The sequence below is a fragment of the Syngnathoides biaculeatus genome, chromosome 4 (assembly GCF_019802595.1).
Source record: "Syngnathoides biaculeatus isolate LvHL_M chromosome 4, ASM1980259v1, whole genome shotgun sequence".
Lineage (NCBI taxonomy): Eukaryota > Metazoa > Chordata > Actinopteri > Syngnathiformes > Syngnathidae > Syngnathoides > Syngnathoides biaculeatus.
The window spans coordinates 8,051,165-8,070,357 of record NC_084643.1 but is presented as its reverse complement, the minus strand read 5'-3'; the positions used below and the strand labels follow the sequence as shown (position 1 = coordinate 8,070,357).

At 41.6% G+C, this 19,193-nt stretch overlaps 1 protein-coding gene across 8 annotated transcripts in view; it reads right to left on the bottom strand.

Moving 5' to 3' along the window:
* Window positions 1-19,193, bottom strand: part of grid2 (glutamate receptor, ionotropic, delta 2) — a 491,233-nt gene that overhangs the window by 137,848 nt on the left and 334,192 nt on the right. For all 8 annotated transcript variants that reach the window (XR_009794537.1, XR_009794538.1, XR_009794536.1 and 5 more), the window contains 2 exons: window positions 18,700-18,861; window positions 13,757-13,876 (listed from right to left, as the gene is read on the bottom strand). Coding sequence is in view for 5 of the 8 variants with exons in the window: in XM_061816592.1 (XP_061672576.1) it covers window positions 13,757-13,876; window positions 18,700-18,861 (282 nt within the window). In the remaining 3 variants the exon portion in view is untranslated. The remainder of the gene's footprint in view (window positions 1-13,756; window positions 13,877-18,699; window positions 18,862-19,193) is intronic.

Sequence of the window (19,193 nt, the reverse complement as noted above, 5' to 3'; positions counted from 1 at the left end):
AACGGTGACGCAGCTGTAGAGAGTTGGCCTCACAGTTCTGAGGACTGGGAGTCAATCCCAGCCCCGCCTGGGTGGAGTTCGCATGGACTCCCCATGCCTGCGTGGGTTTTTTTCCGGGCCCACTGGTTTCCTCCCAGGTCCCCAAAAACATACATTCATTGGAGAATCTAAATTGCCGCTCGGTATGATTGTGAGTGCAACTGCTGTCTGTCTACATGTGCCCTGCGAATGGATGGCAACCAGTTCAGGGTGTACTCTAGCACCCCCATGAGCCCCATGAGTATAAGAAGCTCAGAAAATGGATAGATGAATTTATCTTTGTTCATCTATTTATGCCAGTGAGGCATAATAACAAACAGAACAAATGGATAGTCTTGATGTCATATTTCGGGTCAGTGAATTATCAACACACAATTTAGTGGGTGCTATTCATAATCTTAGTAAATCAGAATCTTAGGTCACAAGATCACGCCAAAAATGTCCACCAAGAGCACTCCCAACCCGTTAGAGTCAACGAGCAATTTGGTTGCCGCTACGTGAGAGTAAATCGGTGCCTTGGTGTCCACCACACGTGTTCTTCAAAGTTTTCTGTATCAGTGGACCAAATAGCCCCTGTTCAAAAAGCTATGGCGTGCCTAACATGAGGACATGACCTTGGTGTCAAACACCGACGGCAGGCCAACTCTGGTTTTATCTTCCCCGCTGATCACTCCCTCATTCCCTGCCGCTAGCTCCTATGTTTATTGCTGGGCCACAGGCAATTTGGCCTTCATCGTCCCCCATACGTCAATCCACCTATTTTCTGCCTCACTGACATCAGGCATCGAATATTGTGGACTGACTAAATACTCCATGGTTGTAGATGACCCCATTCTCCAAACGTTTCTTGTGCTATACATGTACCATCAGCGATTCAAGTGGTATTCATATTTTAACACTATAATAATAATTATGGTTGTAATTTGCACTGTTTTGGGACTCAAGTCACATGATTTGATTAAAATCAGACTTTGGTCAATTTTAGGGACTAGGCAACTTGCCTGGCTTAAATTTACTTGGTAACCTTTATTTTCGTCATATAATAATCTTCAGCCTTTTCCTCTAGCAATGATGTCATTAAATTCTTGATCAGCGAACTTATTATTTTCTGTCTTGCGCCGGTGTTGGGACACGCCATCACAACCTGCTGGTCCAATCAGTATTAGTATTAGTAATGTATACTATAGACTATCGGACGACTCGCCACTTTAACCTGCAGCCTTTGCACCATTGGTATTGCACTGGACTATCACAGGAACCGCAAATGGGTAAGGGCACAAGCTTAACATAATGTGGGTCGTTGACTCACTCTTAACTGTTCTAGACGAAGAAGACTCTGCATCTTGCACATGTGTGACTCTTATACGCAACCGTTCCTATTAACTGAGTGTCTCTTGTTCTTTGTTCTTGTTAGTTAGTTTGTTCTGACTGTCGCACCAGGGCGGCACAGACTGCCGGAGACAAATTACTTGCGTGTTGTTACATCCTTGGCCATTAAAGCTGATTCTCATCCTGAATCTGGATGAAATAATTGTCGGAAACTGATGAAGAAGATGCAACGCTACTTTCTATAGATGCTGACAAGTTTTGGGGGAAAATTAAGTCATACCCGGTTAAAAAAAAAAAGGAATATTCCACTCAACGTCAGTTTATGTACCGTATTTTCCGCACTATAAGGCAGACATAAAAGCCTTTAATTTTCTCAAAAGCCCACGATGCACCTTATAATCCGGTGCGCCTGATATATGGATCAATACTGAACCTTTAGTGCTGCTCCATCTAATAGATGCATAACGTAACCCCAGCCTCTACTGTAGCGTTTATTCTAAGCGTCTTATAATGCAGTGCGGCTTATGTATGAAAAAAGTTTTAGAGTAGGTCATTCCTTCAATGTGCGCCTTATAATGTGGTGCGCCTTATAGTGCGGAAAATACGGTATTAGAAATGTGTACACATACAACCTACACACGGGTTTTGCTGTGGGCCGAAACATGCAATGGGATTTTCAGCATCTGGGGAGTAACAATTTTCTGAGTGTGTCATAACACCTCGAGAAGTGCATACGAGTGGCAGGAGAGTTGTTTGGTTTTACTGTCCAACGTGCACGTGACTGCAGCAACGAGTGCGTGGCAATAGTCAATGGTTTAAGAATAACCCAACCAAACGAACAAAAAACATTTCACCCGATACTATCCTCTGCCACGGCACTGGAAAGCGTTGGCCTCACAGTTCTCAGGACCCGGGTCCAATCCCGGCCCTCCCTGTGTGGAGTTTGCACGTTCTCCCCGTGCCTGCGCGGGTTTTCTCCGAGCACTCCAGTTTCCTCCGAGCATCCCAAAAACATGCAACATTAATTGAAGACTCTAAATTGTCCCGAGGTGTGAGTGTGACTGCGGCTGTTTGTCTCTATGGGCCCTGCGATTGGCTGGCAACCAGTTCAGGGTGTACCCCGCCTCCTGCCCGTTGACAGCTGGGATAGGCCCTGGCACTAGCTTGACCCTTGTGAGGATAAGCAGCTGAGAAAATGGATGGATGGACTACCCCTGTGCCAGTTTGTATTTCTACTTGTTTGCCATCCCATTTTCTTTTATCTAAAGTGAATCTGTAACCTAATTTCCTTAGATAGAAAGCACAACAACTTGGAAATAATTGCAAAGGCAGCAGCGGAGATGTTTTCCGCGTTTGAGACCAAGCTCAGAACTCAATATACTCTTCGAATCACTTTTCCCTTTGAAATAAATTGAAATCCCATTAATCTGTTCGGAGCCCTCTGAGTTGTCTTCAGTTCGTGACGTCATTTTTTTCCAGCTTGAAGCCAGGCCTCATTAGGTTTCCATTGATTTTGGAAACGTGATCAATAAAGTTGCCTAATGGGAAATTTAATTCACGAAGGAAACCTTTCTTTGCCTTATTTGTGCACTTTTGGTTCTCCCTGACCCTCTTTCCCTTTAATCCATGCGTCGCTCACGGGATTCTCTGCCTTCTCCTTCATCTTCCTACCTCATCCATCCTTCCTGGCTCCAATCTCCCAGCAAACCCAGCAGCCAGGGTAGAGGCCTACTGAATAATAATGTACATGCAAATCTACCCAAGAGGCTGGGACACAGGAAGGGAATGGGGATATTTCGCCGTCGCCATCCCCTTCGAGCGTGTACTGTACGTGTATGTGCGCATATACTCACGCCATTGCCATTCTACCTCCTTCTGCTTATTTATTTAACGTCACCTCTAACTGACTGTGTCGCATTTATTAACCGTCCATATCTCTCTCGGACTCTCTCTCTCTCTCTCATTTACACATTTTGTTTGTTTTGCACGTGATTGTTGCTTCGCTCTTTTGTCACCCTGCAGGTCTTTCAAAAGCTTTTTTTTTTTTTTTTTTTTTTTTAACATAATTGTAATAATCAGTTACACTTGCATTTGCCCCTCATGTGATCTCCCCCAAAATAACTGAGGGCAATAACTTGCCCTTTCGAGCTTTACACCCCCGCAAACACCCTCATTTTGTTTGTTGTTCAATGCCCGAGGTTGCTGCAAACTATCTGCATGCTGTATTTAAAATGTCTGCATTAATTTAACACCTTAAAATAATTATTTTTCCTGTAAGCAACCGTGGTGGATTTGATGTTACTAACAAAACATGATGTGCCCTTTAAGTTTCTGTTGTAGTCGGTGAAAACCTATTATGCTTTTCACTCCCTTGGCATAAATTTGATGAGGTGGCAGATATTGAATTTTTTTTTCCCCCTCCATAACAGAAACACACAACAATGAACTTTTACACTTAGAATCACAGGAAAGTCGGTGTTGTGATGCATGACACGACCCGTTGCCAAAGGTAAGCAAAATTCTGTTGGGGCAATACAAAAGTCAGCTTTATAAAACCACATTGTTAAATGTAAGCCTTACCATTATATACAGCTTGAATTTGTCCATTATGAAAGTCAGCTCTACGAACAGTATTCAACCCAGTAGTTAAATTTAAGTTTTAAACTTTTGCCCAAGAGGAAAGTCCATTATGTGAATGTCTACACTTGTAATAGCGAAACAAGATGTAAGCTCTTATCCATTTGAAAGTAAACTATGTGAAACATTAAGCTAGTAAATTAAAGGTAGCCTTTTGTCCGAATCCATTGTTGACTTTTTTTCAATTACAAAAGGTAGCTTTGTGAAAAATGACACTTTCAAATGGTATGTGTAATGAAAATTTGGCATTTTGGAAAGTCAGCTATGTGAACCACTACAGAATATATGTGCATGAATGTGAGGGGCGGAGAAGGAAGAGTGAAGCTCCAGGGAGAAGAGATAGCGAGGGTGGACGACTTCAAATATTTGCGGTCAAGAATACTGAGCAAAGGAAAGTGTGGTAAGGAAGTGAAGAAACGGGTCCAAGCGGGGTGGGAAAAGTTGGCGGAAGGTGTCTGGTGTTCTATGTGACAGAAGAGTCTCCACTGGGATGGAGGGCAAAGTTTACAAAACAGTAGAGATTTCGGCCATGATGTACGGATCAGAGTTGGTGGCACTAAAGAGACAACAGGAAGCAGAATTGGAGGTGGCAGAAAGGAAGATGTTGAGGTTCTCGCTCGGAGTGAACAGGTTGGATCGGATTAGAAATGAGCTCTGCGGAGGGACAGCCAAAGTTGGATGTTTTGGGGACAAGGTTAGAGAGATCAGACTTAGATGGTTTGGACATGTCCAGAGGTGAGCGAGTGACTATATTGGTAGAAGGGTGCTGAGGATGGAGCTGCCAGGCAAAAGAGCGAGAGAGAGGAAGACCAAAGAAAAGGTTGATGGATGTTGTGAGGGAGGACACGAAGACAGTGGGTGTTCGAGAGGAAGATGCACGAGATAGGCTTAGATGGAAAAAGATGACCCGCTGTAGCAACCCCTGACGGGACAAGCCAAAAGGAAAAGAAAAAGAAGCAGCGATGTGAACCACTCTCCAATCTTACTTGCTTACATTGAAATAGAAGTCGTATTTGCGAAATTCCACTAACAACGGCTACATTTCAAAGAACAGTAGATATTTGTCCAGGAGGATAATCAGCTACTGTATGGACAAACCATTACACTAGTACCAGTGGGTGAATGTAAGACAGATATATGAAACACTACACTATCAATGACTACATGTGTGTACAAATTTGACTTGTCTGATAAAGTAATCTGGTTGCAGGGTGGTTCAGTTGGTAAAGTGTTGGCCTCATCGTTCTTGAGGTCCCGGGTTCAATCTCGGACCCGCCTGTGTGAGTTTGCATGGTTTCCCCATGCCAGTCAGATTTAGCCTTTTGCAATTGAAATTTTGCAGCTGCTCGAACCGCATTACCAGGAAAGGCTACATTACACTGTTAAATTGAACTAAAAAGTAGTTTTTTGCCCACTTTTTGTGTATTATAAAAGTCATCTATGCAAGCCAATAAAATACCATTTGTCATGAATTATAATCTTGTCTATCAGAAAAGATAGGTATGTTTACCTTACATTAATTTTTGGATGAGACTACATTGTCAGATGTAAGTCAAATGTAAGGTCTTTATCATCTTGCACTGTATTTACCTGAATATAAAATATATATACAATTCACTAAGACGCAGGAACTTCAAATGACACACTACATTTATGCTTAATTCAATAGCGTCAAAATAATCTCAAATACAGAATAATTTGAAATAATTCTGCGCATTTGTACTGCCAAATCCACTGTGGCGGAGAAGCCCTGTCGCCAATCTCCAGCCTCACATTGATACATCTCTGGAGCAAACGCGGTCTCGCTTTAAGAAAACGAATGGAGACGTTTTGTGTGTCACAACATCTTCACCGTGGAGGTTAAACAATAAAAAAAAATGCAAAAGCCGTCAACAGCAGTTTGGCAGAAGAACCTCCGTATATGTAGGCGCACAGAGTGGTAGTAGTCGCCCTCTGTGTCGCTTAGTGACGGTCATGCAGAATGACGCTAATTGCCACGCAGAGGCAAAAAAGGTCAGCTTAGCATTTCCGAACAAACCGGGAGATTTGTACATCTGTCGGTTCGTGTGCGGTGCTTTGCTTGCGTTTCACGTGAAGCCATCACCTTAAATCAACGTACTTCAATCATTCAGCTCTCCTCACGCTTCTCACGGGATGACTCAACGTTTCGGGGGTCTTGCGATTGTGGCCCGTGCTCTCATTTCGCTCGTGTACTCGCTTCTAGGGAGGAGAGGAATGATGATTATTGAAGGTGACCCGCAATTATAAACTGCGCCGTTTTGAGGGTTATTGATTCTTTTAAAAATAGAATATTTGTCATTTCAGATTGAGAGACCAAGTCCGAGAGAAGGAAAGTTACGGGCCTCCTCCTCTTTTTTCGGGAAAGTCATCTTGTAAAGCATAAGATCGATAGACACCTTATTAATTCCATAAAGGGAAGTAACGGACCTCACTTCCGAGAGTTAAATGCAAGCACAACTTGGGCTTTTGTCCAAATCAGCTATGTAAAACCATTGTAATAACAACAGTTGAATTTATGTCCTCTAAGAAAGTCATACATGTAAACCACTGCAATAGCTGCACTGAAATAATATTGACACTTCTGTTTTACAGGAAAGCCGGACAAGTTTTTCTATATTACAGATTGGTAATTGCAAATAAATTGCAGGCTATTGCCCATTAAAAAAGTCTTCAATGCCAACCACTACACCTCCAATGGTCAAATGGAAATAACACTTGCAAATATGTGCTCAGGTAAGTACAATTCTGGAAGGCAGTGCAAAACACTACAATAACGTAGTTTTTGGAAAATGTAGACTTTTGTCAATCAGGGTTTAGGGAAAGATGGGTCTAAGAACCATCCAATCAATCCATTTTCTGAGGTGCTGATCCTCACAAGGGTTGTGGGAGTGCCAATCGCAAGGCACACGGAGACAGACAACAGTCACAATCACACCTAGGGGCAATTTAGAATCTCCATTGAATGCAAGTTTTCGGGATTATGGGAGGAAACGCGGAGTGCCCCGAGAAAACCCACGCAGGGACGGGGAGAACATCCAAACTCCACACAGGGAGGGCTGCGATTTGAAACCCGGTTCACAGAACTGTGAGGCCAACACTCTACAGCTGTGCCACCGATTTGTGAACAACTACACTACTAATGAGGAAAATCAATTTCAAATTGTTTCCCAATGGAATAGTGCGCTATGGGAACAGCTACACTGCCAGTGGCTACAAAAGAAAGAGGATTAATGAGGATGAGAGAAGAGGATGAAAGAGTTCCTTAGGAGAACCTGGAATACACGGTGGAAGACATTGGCCGCTATTATTACGGGCACTCGACAAGTGCGGTATATGCATGAGGTTGAATTACGAGAGGAATGAATGTCAGGAGGTGCGTTAGAATGCGGAATGATTGACAGGAAGGAAAGAGGATTAATGAGGATGAGAGAAGAGGACGAGAGAGTTCCTTAGGAGAACCTGGAATACACGGTGGAAGACAACCCCCAATTGATCCCACGAGACTTCACAGGATTTTAGTTTTTTTTTTTTGATTTGGAGTGCGATCAACAGTTTCTCAATTTCTGGAGTATGGTCTGTCGATAGCCCTCAGTGAACCTCACTGCCAGTGGCTACAGGCAAGTCAAATTTGGGTTTCTTTAGTTTGAAAAATTACATGAACTACGATACGACCAATAACACGTATTTAAGCCTTTGACACTCTCAATAGTCACAAGTAAAAATGTATTTTTGTTCCCTTGAAAACACAGCTGTGTGAGATCCAAAAACAGTTAAATGTAAGTAAAATGCACTGCACTATGAATTGATTAATTGAAGCAAAATACTCATCTTATATTCATGAAGGAAGTCTGCTATGTGAACTGTTACACTATTAATTCCTAAACGTAAGTGACAATCAGTATTTGTAAATGTCAGCTTGATAAACTGTTAAAAATAAATATAGCTACATTTTTTCTTAAAATATGCTTTTGTCCATCAGGAATCTCAGCTATGTAAACCATAACACTACCCTTAAATGCACCCATGTGCCCACTCGCATTGTGAACCATTACGCTACAATTGGCTAGACAAGTCAAACACACAGTTGTCCACAAAAAAAAAAAAAAAATCAGCTTTGGGAACCACTACATTATCAAAGGCATAATTGAAGTTTTTTTTTTTTCATCTGTGAAGTTCCTGACATTTTTCACTCATGAATTCTGCCTGCACCTTCTTCTTAACTTCTCAGAGAGAATTTAACCGCGCCGTTACGTCAAATGTAAAAATTTGATGCCATTTTTCTCCCTACTCGGAAGTCATTTAAGATGTCGCGTATATCTAATGAAGCAATTACACATGCGGAACTTGTCTTCTTGACTCGCCTGTGGCTGCACGTGGACTAACGCAAAGGCCGCCACGCACAGTGTAGCCGTTGAAGCTAATGGAGCAGAAAGCCAATTCTAGCCCAACGTCCTGGTAATAATTATGACCGATCTCAGACATTGGCCGCTATTATTACGGGCACTCGACAAGTGCGGTATATGCATGAGGGTGAATTACGACGGGAATGAATGTCAGGAGATGCGTTAGAATGCGGAATGATTGACAGGAAGGAAAGAGGATTAATGAGGATGAGAGAAGAGGACGAGAGAGTTCCTTTGGAGAACCTGGAATACACGGTGGAAGACAACCCCCAATTGATCCCACGAGACTTCACAGGATTTTAGTTTTTTTTTTTTTGATTTGGAGTGCGATCAACAGTTTCTCAATTTCTGGAGTATGGTCTGTCGATAGCCCTCAGTGAACCTCACTCGCTTTCACATTCAGCCAACATAAAAGGAAATACCGTAATTTCCGAACTATGAGCCGCGACGTTTTTCCACACGCTTTTAACCCCGCGGCTTATGCGGTGATGCGGTTAATTCATGCATTTTTTTTCTAACGGCCGCAAGGGGGCACTCGAGCGCAAAAGGTAAGAGTGAGACTGGTGAAATATATGTGCCGAGGAAGTGACTTTTACCGGGATGTTTTTTTTGTTTGTTTTTTTTTAACTGGGCCTGTTAGTGCTGTGGTACCGTGTTGCTACTGTGTAGCTGCGGTGGCTGTTTTTTTTTTTTATTATAATTTTTTTATTAAACCAGTAACTGTTCGTGCTACCGTGTTGTTGCTATGTAAAGCTAAGCTAAGGTATTAACACTTTGAAAACTCTTTCTGTGTACCGTCTTTCTTTGTAAATATCTTGTGTTTCAATGTGGGCACTTGCGGCTTTTACACAGGTGTGTCTTATGTATTTACCAAATGGTATAAATGGTATCTTTACTAATGTACCGGAGGAGGCTTATAATCAGGTGCGCTCTGTAGGCCGGAAATTACGGTAACTAACTGCGGCACTACACAACCACTGATTGAATTCAAGTGCAATTATAATTTTAGTCAAATTGGTAATTCAGTACATTATCAATGACATGACTCGTGTAAAACGAAGACATTTGTTCATTAGGAAATGTTATCCTATGTTAACTCTAAAACTATCAATGGCTAGATTTGAGTAAAATGCATTCTTTTGTCCAAAAAAAAAAAAGTAAGTTTTGCGAAAAACAAAAATTCCTTTTTCAGTGATGAAGTGGACTGTAATGTTAGCTTCTACCACTAGCTGCCACTGGTAAACCTACCATATGACCGTGATCAAAAGGTAGCATCTTACTGAATGTGTTACTGTATGTCTTGATGTTGTTACAGGAAGACAACACTCATGAACATTACGATTTTCAACCCGTCACAGCATAACAGAAGAGACATTGTTAATGGCACATACTGGGGCGAGCAGGGGACTACATAAGTACCCTGGAAACAGTTCAAGGTAGCGATATCTTGCACAAGTACACCACAGCTGCGGGTCTAGGGGATCTTTGGTGTGGATCGTCTGTTGCCACATCCTCTCAAGCTGTGTCCACTCAGCTCGCATCATTTTTTTTTGCTTATATTGTCCCACCAGTGACAGACTTGAACCAGGTTTCCCACTGTGGCAGGCAAAGCTCTTAACCGCTTGCCTAAGGCTGCCCCGAAGAAAAGTCTTCTGACAGCGTCTTGACCGGGACTCGAACCCATCCCACAGTATGGCTCCAAAGTTTACCGCTGGGCCATATTACCACTGTAAACTACAACACCAGAATTTGTCACATAAACCTGCAGTCTAAGTCCAGACTGACTAAAAGAGTAGAAAGTGAATTCAACACGAGATTAAATGGCATACGGTACTGAAAATCAGCAGCCATAATTAGAGTAAGCGTATCTATACAGTACTGCGCACAAACACGAGATATCCAACCTACCCACGCAGATTCTTTATACATCACGATCTAAATGCTCCGTCCCTATTGTCCATAATTCAAAAGGCGCTAATACTGCGAGCTCTTTGTGCACAAATGCTTCGGGATGCAGCCATTGTTAATATTTTTACAAGACAGCCGTCGTTACTCAGCGAGCAGCCGTGTGCAGAATGCGAATAAATTTGGCCGCATGCGGTGGCGGAGAGGAGAGATGAGACTGGTCGCGTAGTCAAGCACTCCAAATGCTGCAGGATTTAAAAAATGCTTTAAGAGTAGAGCAGGGAAACAATACTATATATATTTGTATACAGTATATATACACACACACATCCAGACGTGCGCATACACAGTGTTCCCCTGTTTATTGCGGGGATACGTTAAAAAAAATAAAATAAAATACCTGCGTTCAGTGAAATCCGTGCAGTAGATTAGTATATTTCATATTTTTGTTATGTTGATCATGATAGATTTTTTTTCCATTGACTATGTTTTTTTCTTTATAATCTTTTCTCAGAAAGGCATTCATATTTTCACCCATTTCTCTCATTTAAACACTCGAAATTCAAACATTCGTAGATTAAAGATTAAACTAAAGTCAATCTCGTGGAGGGATGGGAGGGCTTTGTGTTTTGGTAATTTAATAAACACACGTTTATTTTATATTTGGGGGCTCAAGGTGAAGACATTGAGCTCATAATGGAAAAATAAACTTGTGACGCTAACATGTTAACCACTCATCCACCATGCCTGAAACAGATTTTGGAACCTCTGAGGTTCCACGATACTACTGGTAAATCAGATTAAGATGATTATGCACGAAGAGAAACTTAATTAGAACGACGAATAATCACATTTTCCTCACTGTGTATGAATTACTTCACTAAGGATGCAGCGTCATTAGGCCACACTCTGCTAAGAGGCAGTTAACACGGAGACGTTCTCAGAGCAATATTTCTCTTTCGTCGCTTGGTCCCTTGCATACATTTGTAGGAAGTACTAACAAAGGGGTTCGATTACCGTAGTAGTAACAACGCAATTTCATTAGGCGAGTTGGGGCTCATGTAATAATGCTGTGATGTAAATATTAACTTTCGCCTGTGAAGATGCATCATCTTCCCCTTATCTCCACATACAGCTGCAATGGAGGATGGAACTCTGTCTGTGTGTGCGTTGCAACCTCCCTTCCCTCCCCTCTCAGAGCAAAGTCAGCCTGTTTTTCAGATGTTTCTGAAAGATTATCAGGAGTGATTATCAAGTGTTGTGCGACCTGTGAGGAGACTCACGATTGTTGGTGGAGATATGATGAATATGGTTTGCTAGTCTACTTGAGCACACCACAGTTTGGTCCTTGTTATGCGTGGGACCGCTCACATTTCAACATACGCAGTGAAGAAAATAAGTATTTGAACGCCCTGCTATATTGCAAGTTCTCCCACTTAGAAATCATGGAGGGGTCTGGAATTTTCATCGGAGGTGCATGTCCACTGTGAGAGAGATAAATCCAAAAATCACAATATATGATTTTTTTTTTTAACAATTTATTTGTGTTATACAGCTGCAAATAAGTATTTGAGCACCTGAGAAAACCAATGTTAATATTTGTTACAGTAGCCTTGGTTTGCAATTACAGATGTCAGGTTTGCGCACACTGCAGGAGGGATTTTGGCCGACACCTCCACACCGATCTTCTTTAGATCAGACGGGTTTCTGGGCTGCCGCCGAGAAAGAGGGAGTTTCAGCTCCCTCCAAAGATTTTCTATTGGGTTTAGGTCTGGGGAGTGGCTAGGCCACGCCAGAACCTTGATATGCTTCTTACAGAGTCACCCCTTGGTTTTCCTGGCTGTGTGATTCGGGGCATTGTCATGTTGAAAGACGCAGCCACGACCCATCGTCAATGCTGTGACTGAGGGAAAGTGGTTGTTCCCCAAAATCTCTCCCATCCATGATTTCTAAGTGGGAGAACTTGCAATATAGCGGGGTGTTCAAGTACTTGTTTTCTTCTGTGATGATGTTTAAATGTTAAAATGTGAAGAAAAAAAATCCCATCAAAGTGGGTAAAAGCTTGCTTGACAGATGGCTCTAAAAGATTGTCCTGGCCGATTCCCCAGTGGTGCACGGGGTTTTAAAAGTCAGTTCTCTCGCAGACAATAATTGTAAATGTTAAAGATGTCTAATATTTATAATGAGAGCTTCTCATGTCTGTTGACATACATTTGGGCGATCCATAGATTCTGTGATCGTGATGTGACATGAAACGACAATCAGCCAATCAGGAAGCGACTTGACGGTGACGCTGCTGCCTTCTTTTGGCACCCTGCTGACGCTTATATGTTAGCATTGGTATTATGATTGACATCTAGTTATATACATGGACTGTTATATGTGTGGTGTGGTCTATTGGTTACCTGGACTACCTGATTATTAATAGTAGTAAACCCATGTTAAGATGTTAAAAATTGGTATGTTCGAGGCCAGTCACAACAGGTAGATCTGCACAATCTAGTGATATCTGACAAGAGCTTTATGCATTAACAAACAATAATGTTTGTCTTAACGAGGGATATTCATTGAAACATACTGTATACCGTCAGGGGCAAAAGTAGTCTGACAGTCAAAGAGTTTGAATCATTTTGCCTCTATACACCAAGGCAATTGATTTGAAATGCAATAATTCAAATAGATATGACGTCTATACACTTTAGGAAATGCCTCAATTTCCAGCTGCTCAAAGTTATTGGGACAGTTGCCATAATTGTATAGCCATAATATCTAGAAGGAAAGTTCCAAATTTGGTAACGTCCATGGGCTCCAGACTTCAGGGAGTCAATTAGAAAGTTTTCTTTTTTTTAACAATAGTATTATTTTTTTTTTTACTGGCTGCAATTCTGATATACATGGGAGATACTGTCTGAGTGAAACTTTTTCAAGTTTAATGAAGATCCATTTCAATCCCATCATTTTTTACATTGTCATAATATACAGATTTTGTCTTGGCGCTTCATGTTTGTACATGTAAAATTTGTGTGTGTATATTTCCACTAAAATACTATCGTAAAAGCACGACTTTTCAATAGTGTTGTAAATACAGAGCAAATGTGTGCACAACCATTTATTATGCACACAAAAGTAGCAAACACCTCATATTAATCCAATTAACTTTGGGCACTCAACAAGAGCTGAGTGGCTTGGGCAAAATACAAACTAATAACCACATGTAAACACAACTACATAATAATAATACTCTAATGGTGTATTTGTGGCACATAAAAGAACAGCAGCCAATGACGACGGACCACATAAAAGGAAGCAGGGCTGCAATCGCTGAATACAAAACAAGACTAAAAGCAGCCAGGTAAATGAGGACTTATGTAAATCCACTCGGGCTGTTTGCGAAGACATGATTAGCGGATTTGTTGACTCACCCTGCTGACTCCTCGCCCGCGGTCCTCTCCGTAGCTTGTGCCCAGGATTTCGAAGAAGATGTTGGGGTTGGTGCCGTTGTCGGTGAACTCCAGGAAGCTGGTGAGGCCGCTCACGCCGAACTGCAACCGCATGGCAAAACATATCTCCTTGAAAAGTTGTCCAACCAAAATACACATAGAAAGTCCGTAATTACCGCAATTTCCGACTACAGAGCACACCTGGTTATAAGCCTCACCCTGTACATTTGTAAAGGAAATACCATTTGGTACATACATATGCAGCAGCAGTGTAAAAGCTGCAAGTGCCCACATTGAAACATGAAATATTTACAAAGAAAGGCAGTACACAGAAAGAGTTTTCAAAGTTTTAATACCTTAACTTCGCTTCATGTAGCAACAATACGGTAGCACAAAAAAGGCTGGTTTAATAAAAAAAAAAAAATAAATAAAACAGCCGGGGCAGCTACAGTGTAGCAATACAGGGCTGGTTAAAAAAAAAAAAACATACCTAAATCACTGAGGCGCGGCAGTGCACAGCAGCAACAGACGAGTGCGTCGCTAACGCTAGCGCAACACTAGCATGGTGCTAACGCTAGTGCGGTGCTAACAGGACCGGTTAAAATAAAATATACTGGTAGAAATCACTGGGACACAGTCGTCACACAGCAGCAACATGCTGGCGCAGTGCTGACGCTAGCGCAGCACTAACATGGCCGTTAAAAGTCACATCCTCGGCGCATATATTACGGTCTCACTCTTGCCTTTTCCGCTCGAGTGCCCCTTTGCGGCCTTTAGAAAAAATGCACAAATTAGCCGCATCACCGCATAAGCCGCTGTGTTGAAAGCGTGTGAAAAAAGTCGCAGCTTATAGGCCAAAAATTACAGTAAACTTTAAAGTTTAAACTGTTGTCCTGCAAGAGATCTTCCAAGACCTCAGATCAGATCCATTCCTTGTGTGTTGTTACATACTTGGCCAATAAAGCTGATTCTGATTAGCAATAATGTTGACTACTATTTCTTTATCTTTATTTTAGTCCCAAAAGAAAAAACGAGCGATGGAACTAAAAGACGAATTTATACAGAAATATACGTAAAGTAAGCCTATTGTGCAGTATTACTTTGTACTGTACCATCCATAAATACTCTCTCCGTACCACGTATTATCATTAGTGAGTGCTATTGTCTTGCAACACCATCGTAGGAAGCATTACGGCAGCTCCGAAATTTCCGCGGCTGTTGCAAGACGACTGCCCATCAAAAGGCAAAAAACAACAGGCGGCGAAAGTCGAATAGCGCCGGCTTTCCCCTCCGCAGAGATGTGTGACTACTGCAAGCCTGCTGCCGAAAAGCCGCATTGACTCAATGAGTGTCCAGCCGTCGAGGCAAACATTTCAACGGGGGTCCGCAGGAGGGACTACAAACACAAAATGACGAAAAAAAAGAGAAAAAAAACCAGCACAGCTCTTGAAGATGGATGCTTGCATTCCATCTTCAAAAAAAAGTACCATGTCATCTTGTATTTGACTACATTTTTATGTAGTGTACAATTTTACATGGCATCATTACACAATTATTAAATTGTACAATACTATATCGTACCCTGTATCATATCTGATACAGGCGTGTTGTATTGTACATAGTGCACTGAATCGCATTTGTTTATTGTATTGTATTGTATAGTATTGTACATTTTTGTATTGTATGATAATGACCTGACATGGTACTATATGGTATCGTACCATACGAATTGGACTGTAATTGCATCATATTTTATGTGATGTATTTTATGATATGTCATATCTTAATGTATCATACCCCATTAAACCTTTTCACATTGTAGTTAATCGTATTGCATTGCTCAGGGAATATATCGCATCATATCTAACATGTTGTACTCTTATGGTCACATTTTGTTAAGTATTCTGCAAGTTTTGGATGGTCGGTCACCATCTCAAGCAATAAATGGTGAAAAGGTGAGACAAAATAATATACAACATTGCAGTTTCGTAACTTTACAGTGACGCAATCGAACAGCTTTCTGCAGTTCCTCAACTCTCTTGTACCATTAGACTCACCATACTTCACTGCACCAAGTCATAAATTGGATCATAACCGTCAGAAAGGAGCTCGTAACGAGCGGAGACGGATCACATCGGACCATCACCGCCATTCAAAGTGTTGGCTCTCGTTGAAGGCGGACTGCAGCTAAGCGGAAATGTCGGTGAAGACAACTTTCCTCTCCCATGAAAAAGTCCGTCTGTCACCTTCCATTAGCTAACAGCGTCAGCTTCAGCGGGTTTCAATGGACCTTTCCGATGGCGATCTTAAGCTCCGCCCCCTCATCCATGTCCCACAAGCTTCCAAAATGGCGATTGAACAGAACGTGTTTGAAGTCGATTCTCTATCGCGTATTCCAGATAACATTGCGGTTTGTTTTTTGCCAAATGCGTCAGACTAGTCCAAGAGAGTTCTACAGAGAGGTCTCAAATATTTCACGCAAGGATATGTACACGGAATTAAGATTCTGGACAGAGCAGGACACAATGTCAGAGTTACAGCGGAATGTAGGCGATCAATGCAAAAACGTTTGACGCATCACAAACTTTATATTGAAATCCAACAGGATAAAATAGTGGAATCGTACTGCGCATGTAAAGCAGGTTGAGTACTTTTTACCTGGAAAGATCACGAGTAATATAATTGCAGTCTTTATAAGTGAGCGGGTGTATTCATTTGACTTGGCTCGTAATGGAACCCAGTGCTCTGTTTTAAAAGTCTGATGTGATACAAATGGGGAAATACACATTTCTCTTGCATGACATGGCGCATTTACGCATCCCTAACCCGACACACTTCATTCAGCAGGTCAGTGATACACTAACAAAGTGAAAGTTATTCTCCTGCAATGTATAAAGCACTAATAATAATTGAATCAAGATCAGAGAAGATATTTCTCCCTCACTTAACTTCAAACATACAGCCTTGTGTTTGTTGATATTGTTCACATTTAGTTGTACGTGCGCTCTTCCGCAAGCCTTATTCCATCGGAAACACTTCGTCAACTGTGTTTTAGGCTTTGGAAAATGAATCAAGCGGGCCCCTTGTAACCTAGCAGGATATCTTTCATCAGAACTGCATGTTCCCCAAGCGCATTTGAGGGCCATTTTCTTCGTAACATTAACTTTTCCAAGCGCACACTACTGACAACCAGCATTGGTTGTGGGACAACATGGCGGCAGGGGCGTCTCAAGCCAGGGGTTAAGACGATGCGGCTATCTGATTGGCTATTATTGCACGAGTGATTGACAGGTCGGAAAGTTCCATTGTCAGGAAAGGTACGGAACAGCAACACTATGTGGATTGTGGAATGAAATTAACATGGGGAACGTAGTCATGGACAGTTTGAGTTTTTTCCAGGTTTCTCCCTATCCCGGCGACTTAACGTGAATTTGTATACAAGTTGGAATGTGCCACGGTTTATCACTTACCTACACTGACACAATAGGAATGTCATAATTATAGGAAACATTTGTATGTAAAGCACTTCTAAAGCTTAAATATATATAAAAATGAAAAACATAAACAATGAGGCTGACCTCTTGAGCTTTGTGACAATGTATTCTTAAGCCATACAGTTTGTAATTGGAGGCCATCTTGGACAATATCTTGCAGAGACTTTGAGACAAAACAAGTGATAATATGATAAAAGCTTGTAATAAAGAAAGTTATAGATGGCAAACTGGTGGTAAACAACACATGTCCATGAACACGAAGCATATGCCTACGTTCAAGATCTTACTTTGGCTCGTCTCTTGTGTATTATTAGTATTTTTTGTGCTTGTTAAATCCATTTCTGACACATTTCGGAGCCATATTGCTCATTAAAATTACAAACTTTCGGAAGATTCCCCCCCCCCCCTTCTCTCTCTTTCTTGGCTCAGGAGCTCTAGTTGAAACCGTAAGATTCCATCTTTGGTAACATTGCTCGTACATTGTAGAATTTCCTCTAGGGATAATTTGACACCAGCACATTCTGAACAGTTTTTGGCAAGTTACCCTCTTCACAACCTATACAGATCCCATTGTTGTTTAATTCCCAGAGTGCATCCTCTCCCAATAAAACTTTCCGTCAACTTCACAGAACAAAAGCTACAATTCAATTAACGGATTTTCAGGACTTCTTGAATAGTTCACATTTGTTCGATGGTGGCTTACTTATCCGGCAGTGTTTTAGTTATTTGTCTCACTTTTTTTTTTTTTTCATTTCACCTTGACTTCTAGTCTTTCATCATGTTTAAATCCAGTCGGATCTGCGCCCCCCCTTGTTCTGATAACGATTTAAAAACAGAAAAAAAAAAACTTCAGGAATGGTGGTGCCACTGAATGGTAATGGCAAGTGAAATGGTAATTTAGGATTAGCGTGGGGCAATAAGAAACGCGACGCGGTGGATTTCGTATCAGTCGCAGCATTTCACCTTGAGCGCGGGCTGCGCTTGGCGTCACACTTTCATCAGCCAGTTTGTCTCTTCAAGAAGCCGTCCCCGGTGGCGGTCTCTTCTGAACTGATATAGAGACCCCCCAGATGTGTTGAAGTTATTTTTTTTGTTCCTTTTTATTGTGTGCGTGTGTTAAAGCCGTTGGTGTGCCTGTGATGTTAAGTAAAAGATAAATAGTCATCCACTGCATTTTCAGAGTGGAGATGTCATTTTAATTTATTTTTTTACAGCGTTATATCACTGCTTTTAAAATATGAAGCTAGTCAACTAAGGCAAGAGTTTGCAAACTTTTCATGTCCAGGGTTCAAGTTTTTCCCAAGGAAAAAATTCTCTGTCCTAGCAGTTAAAATTGTTTAGGCAATTAATCAAATGTTCTGCAGGTAAGTACAAAATGCGCTGTTTATTCTTGAGAGTGACAAGAAAGAGGTGTGAGTGTTCATCTCCTACCTTTTTGACAGTCTCCAGCATGCTTTTCCCCCCTTGCCAGGGTTTGGAGTTCTTCCGGATGCAGCTCAGACTGGCCATACTGTGCCACTTCCTGTCCTCCAGCTTTCTGTGGAAGGTGTTAGCGAGCAGCAGCACCGTGTCATAGATGTAGCGGTTAGTGATCTACAGACACAAGACAAGAAAAAGCACATTTTAAATTTCATTACCGACAAACAGTTGAAGAGATGTTTTATATATTTGTGTTGTCATTTTGAATTGTTTTTTTTTTTTTTAAAATCCATCCATTCATGCATTCTCTATATTGCTTATCTGTGCTGACTTTGGGGAACACCTTGAATTGGTTGCCAGGCAATTGCAGGACACATATGAACAAACAACCGCAGAATATATGTGCATGAATGTGAGGGGCAGAGGAGGAAGAGTGAAGCTCCAGGGAGAAGAGATCGCGAGGGTGGACGACTTCAAATAGTTGGGGTCAACACTACGGTGCAATG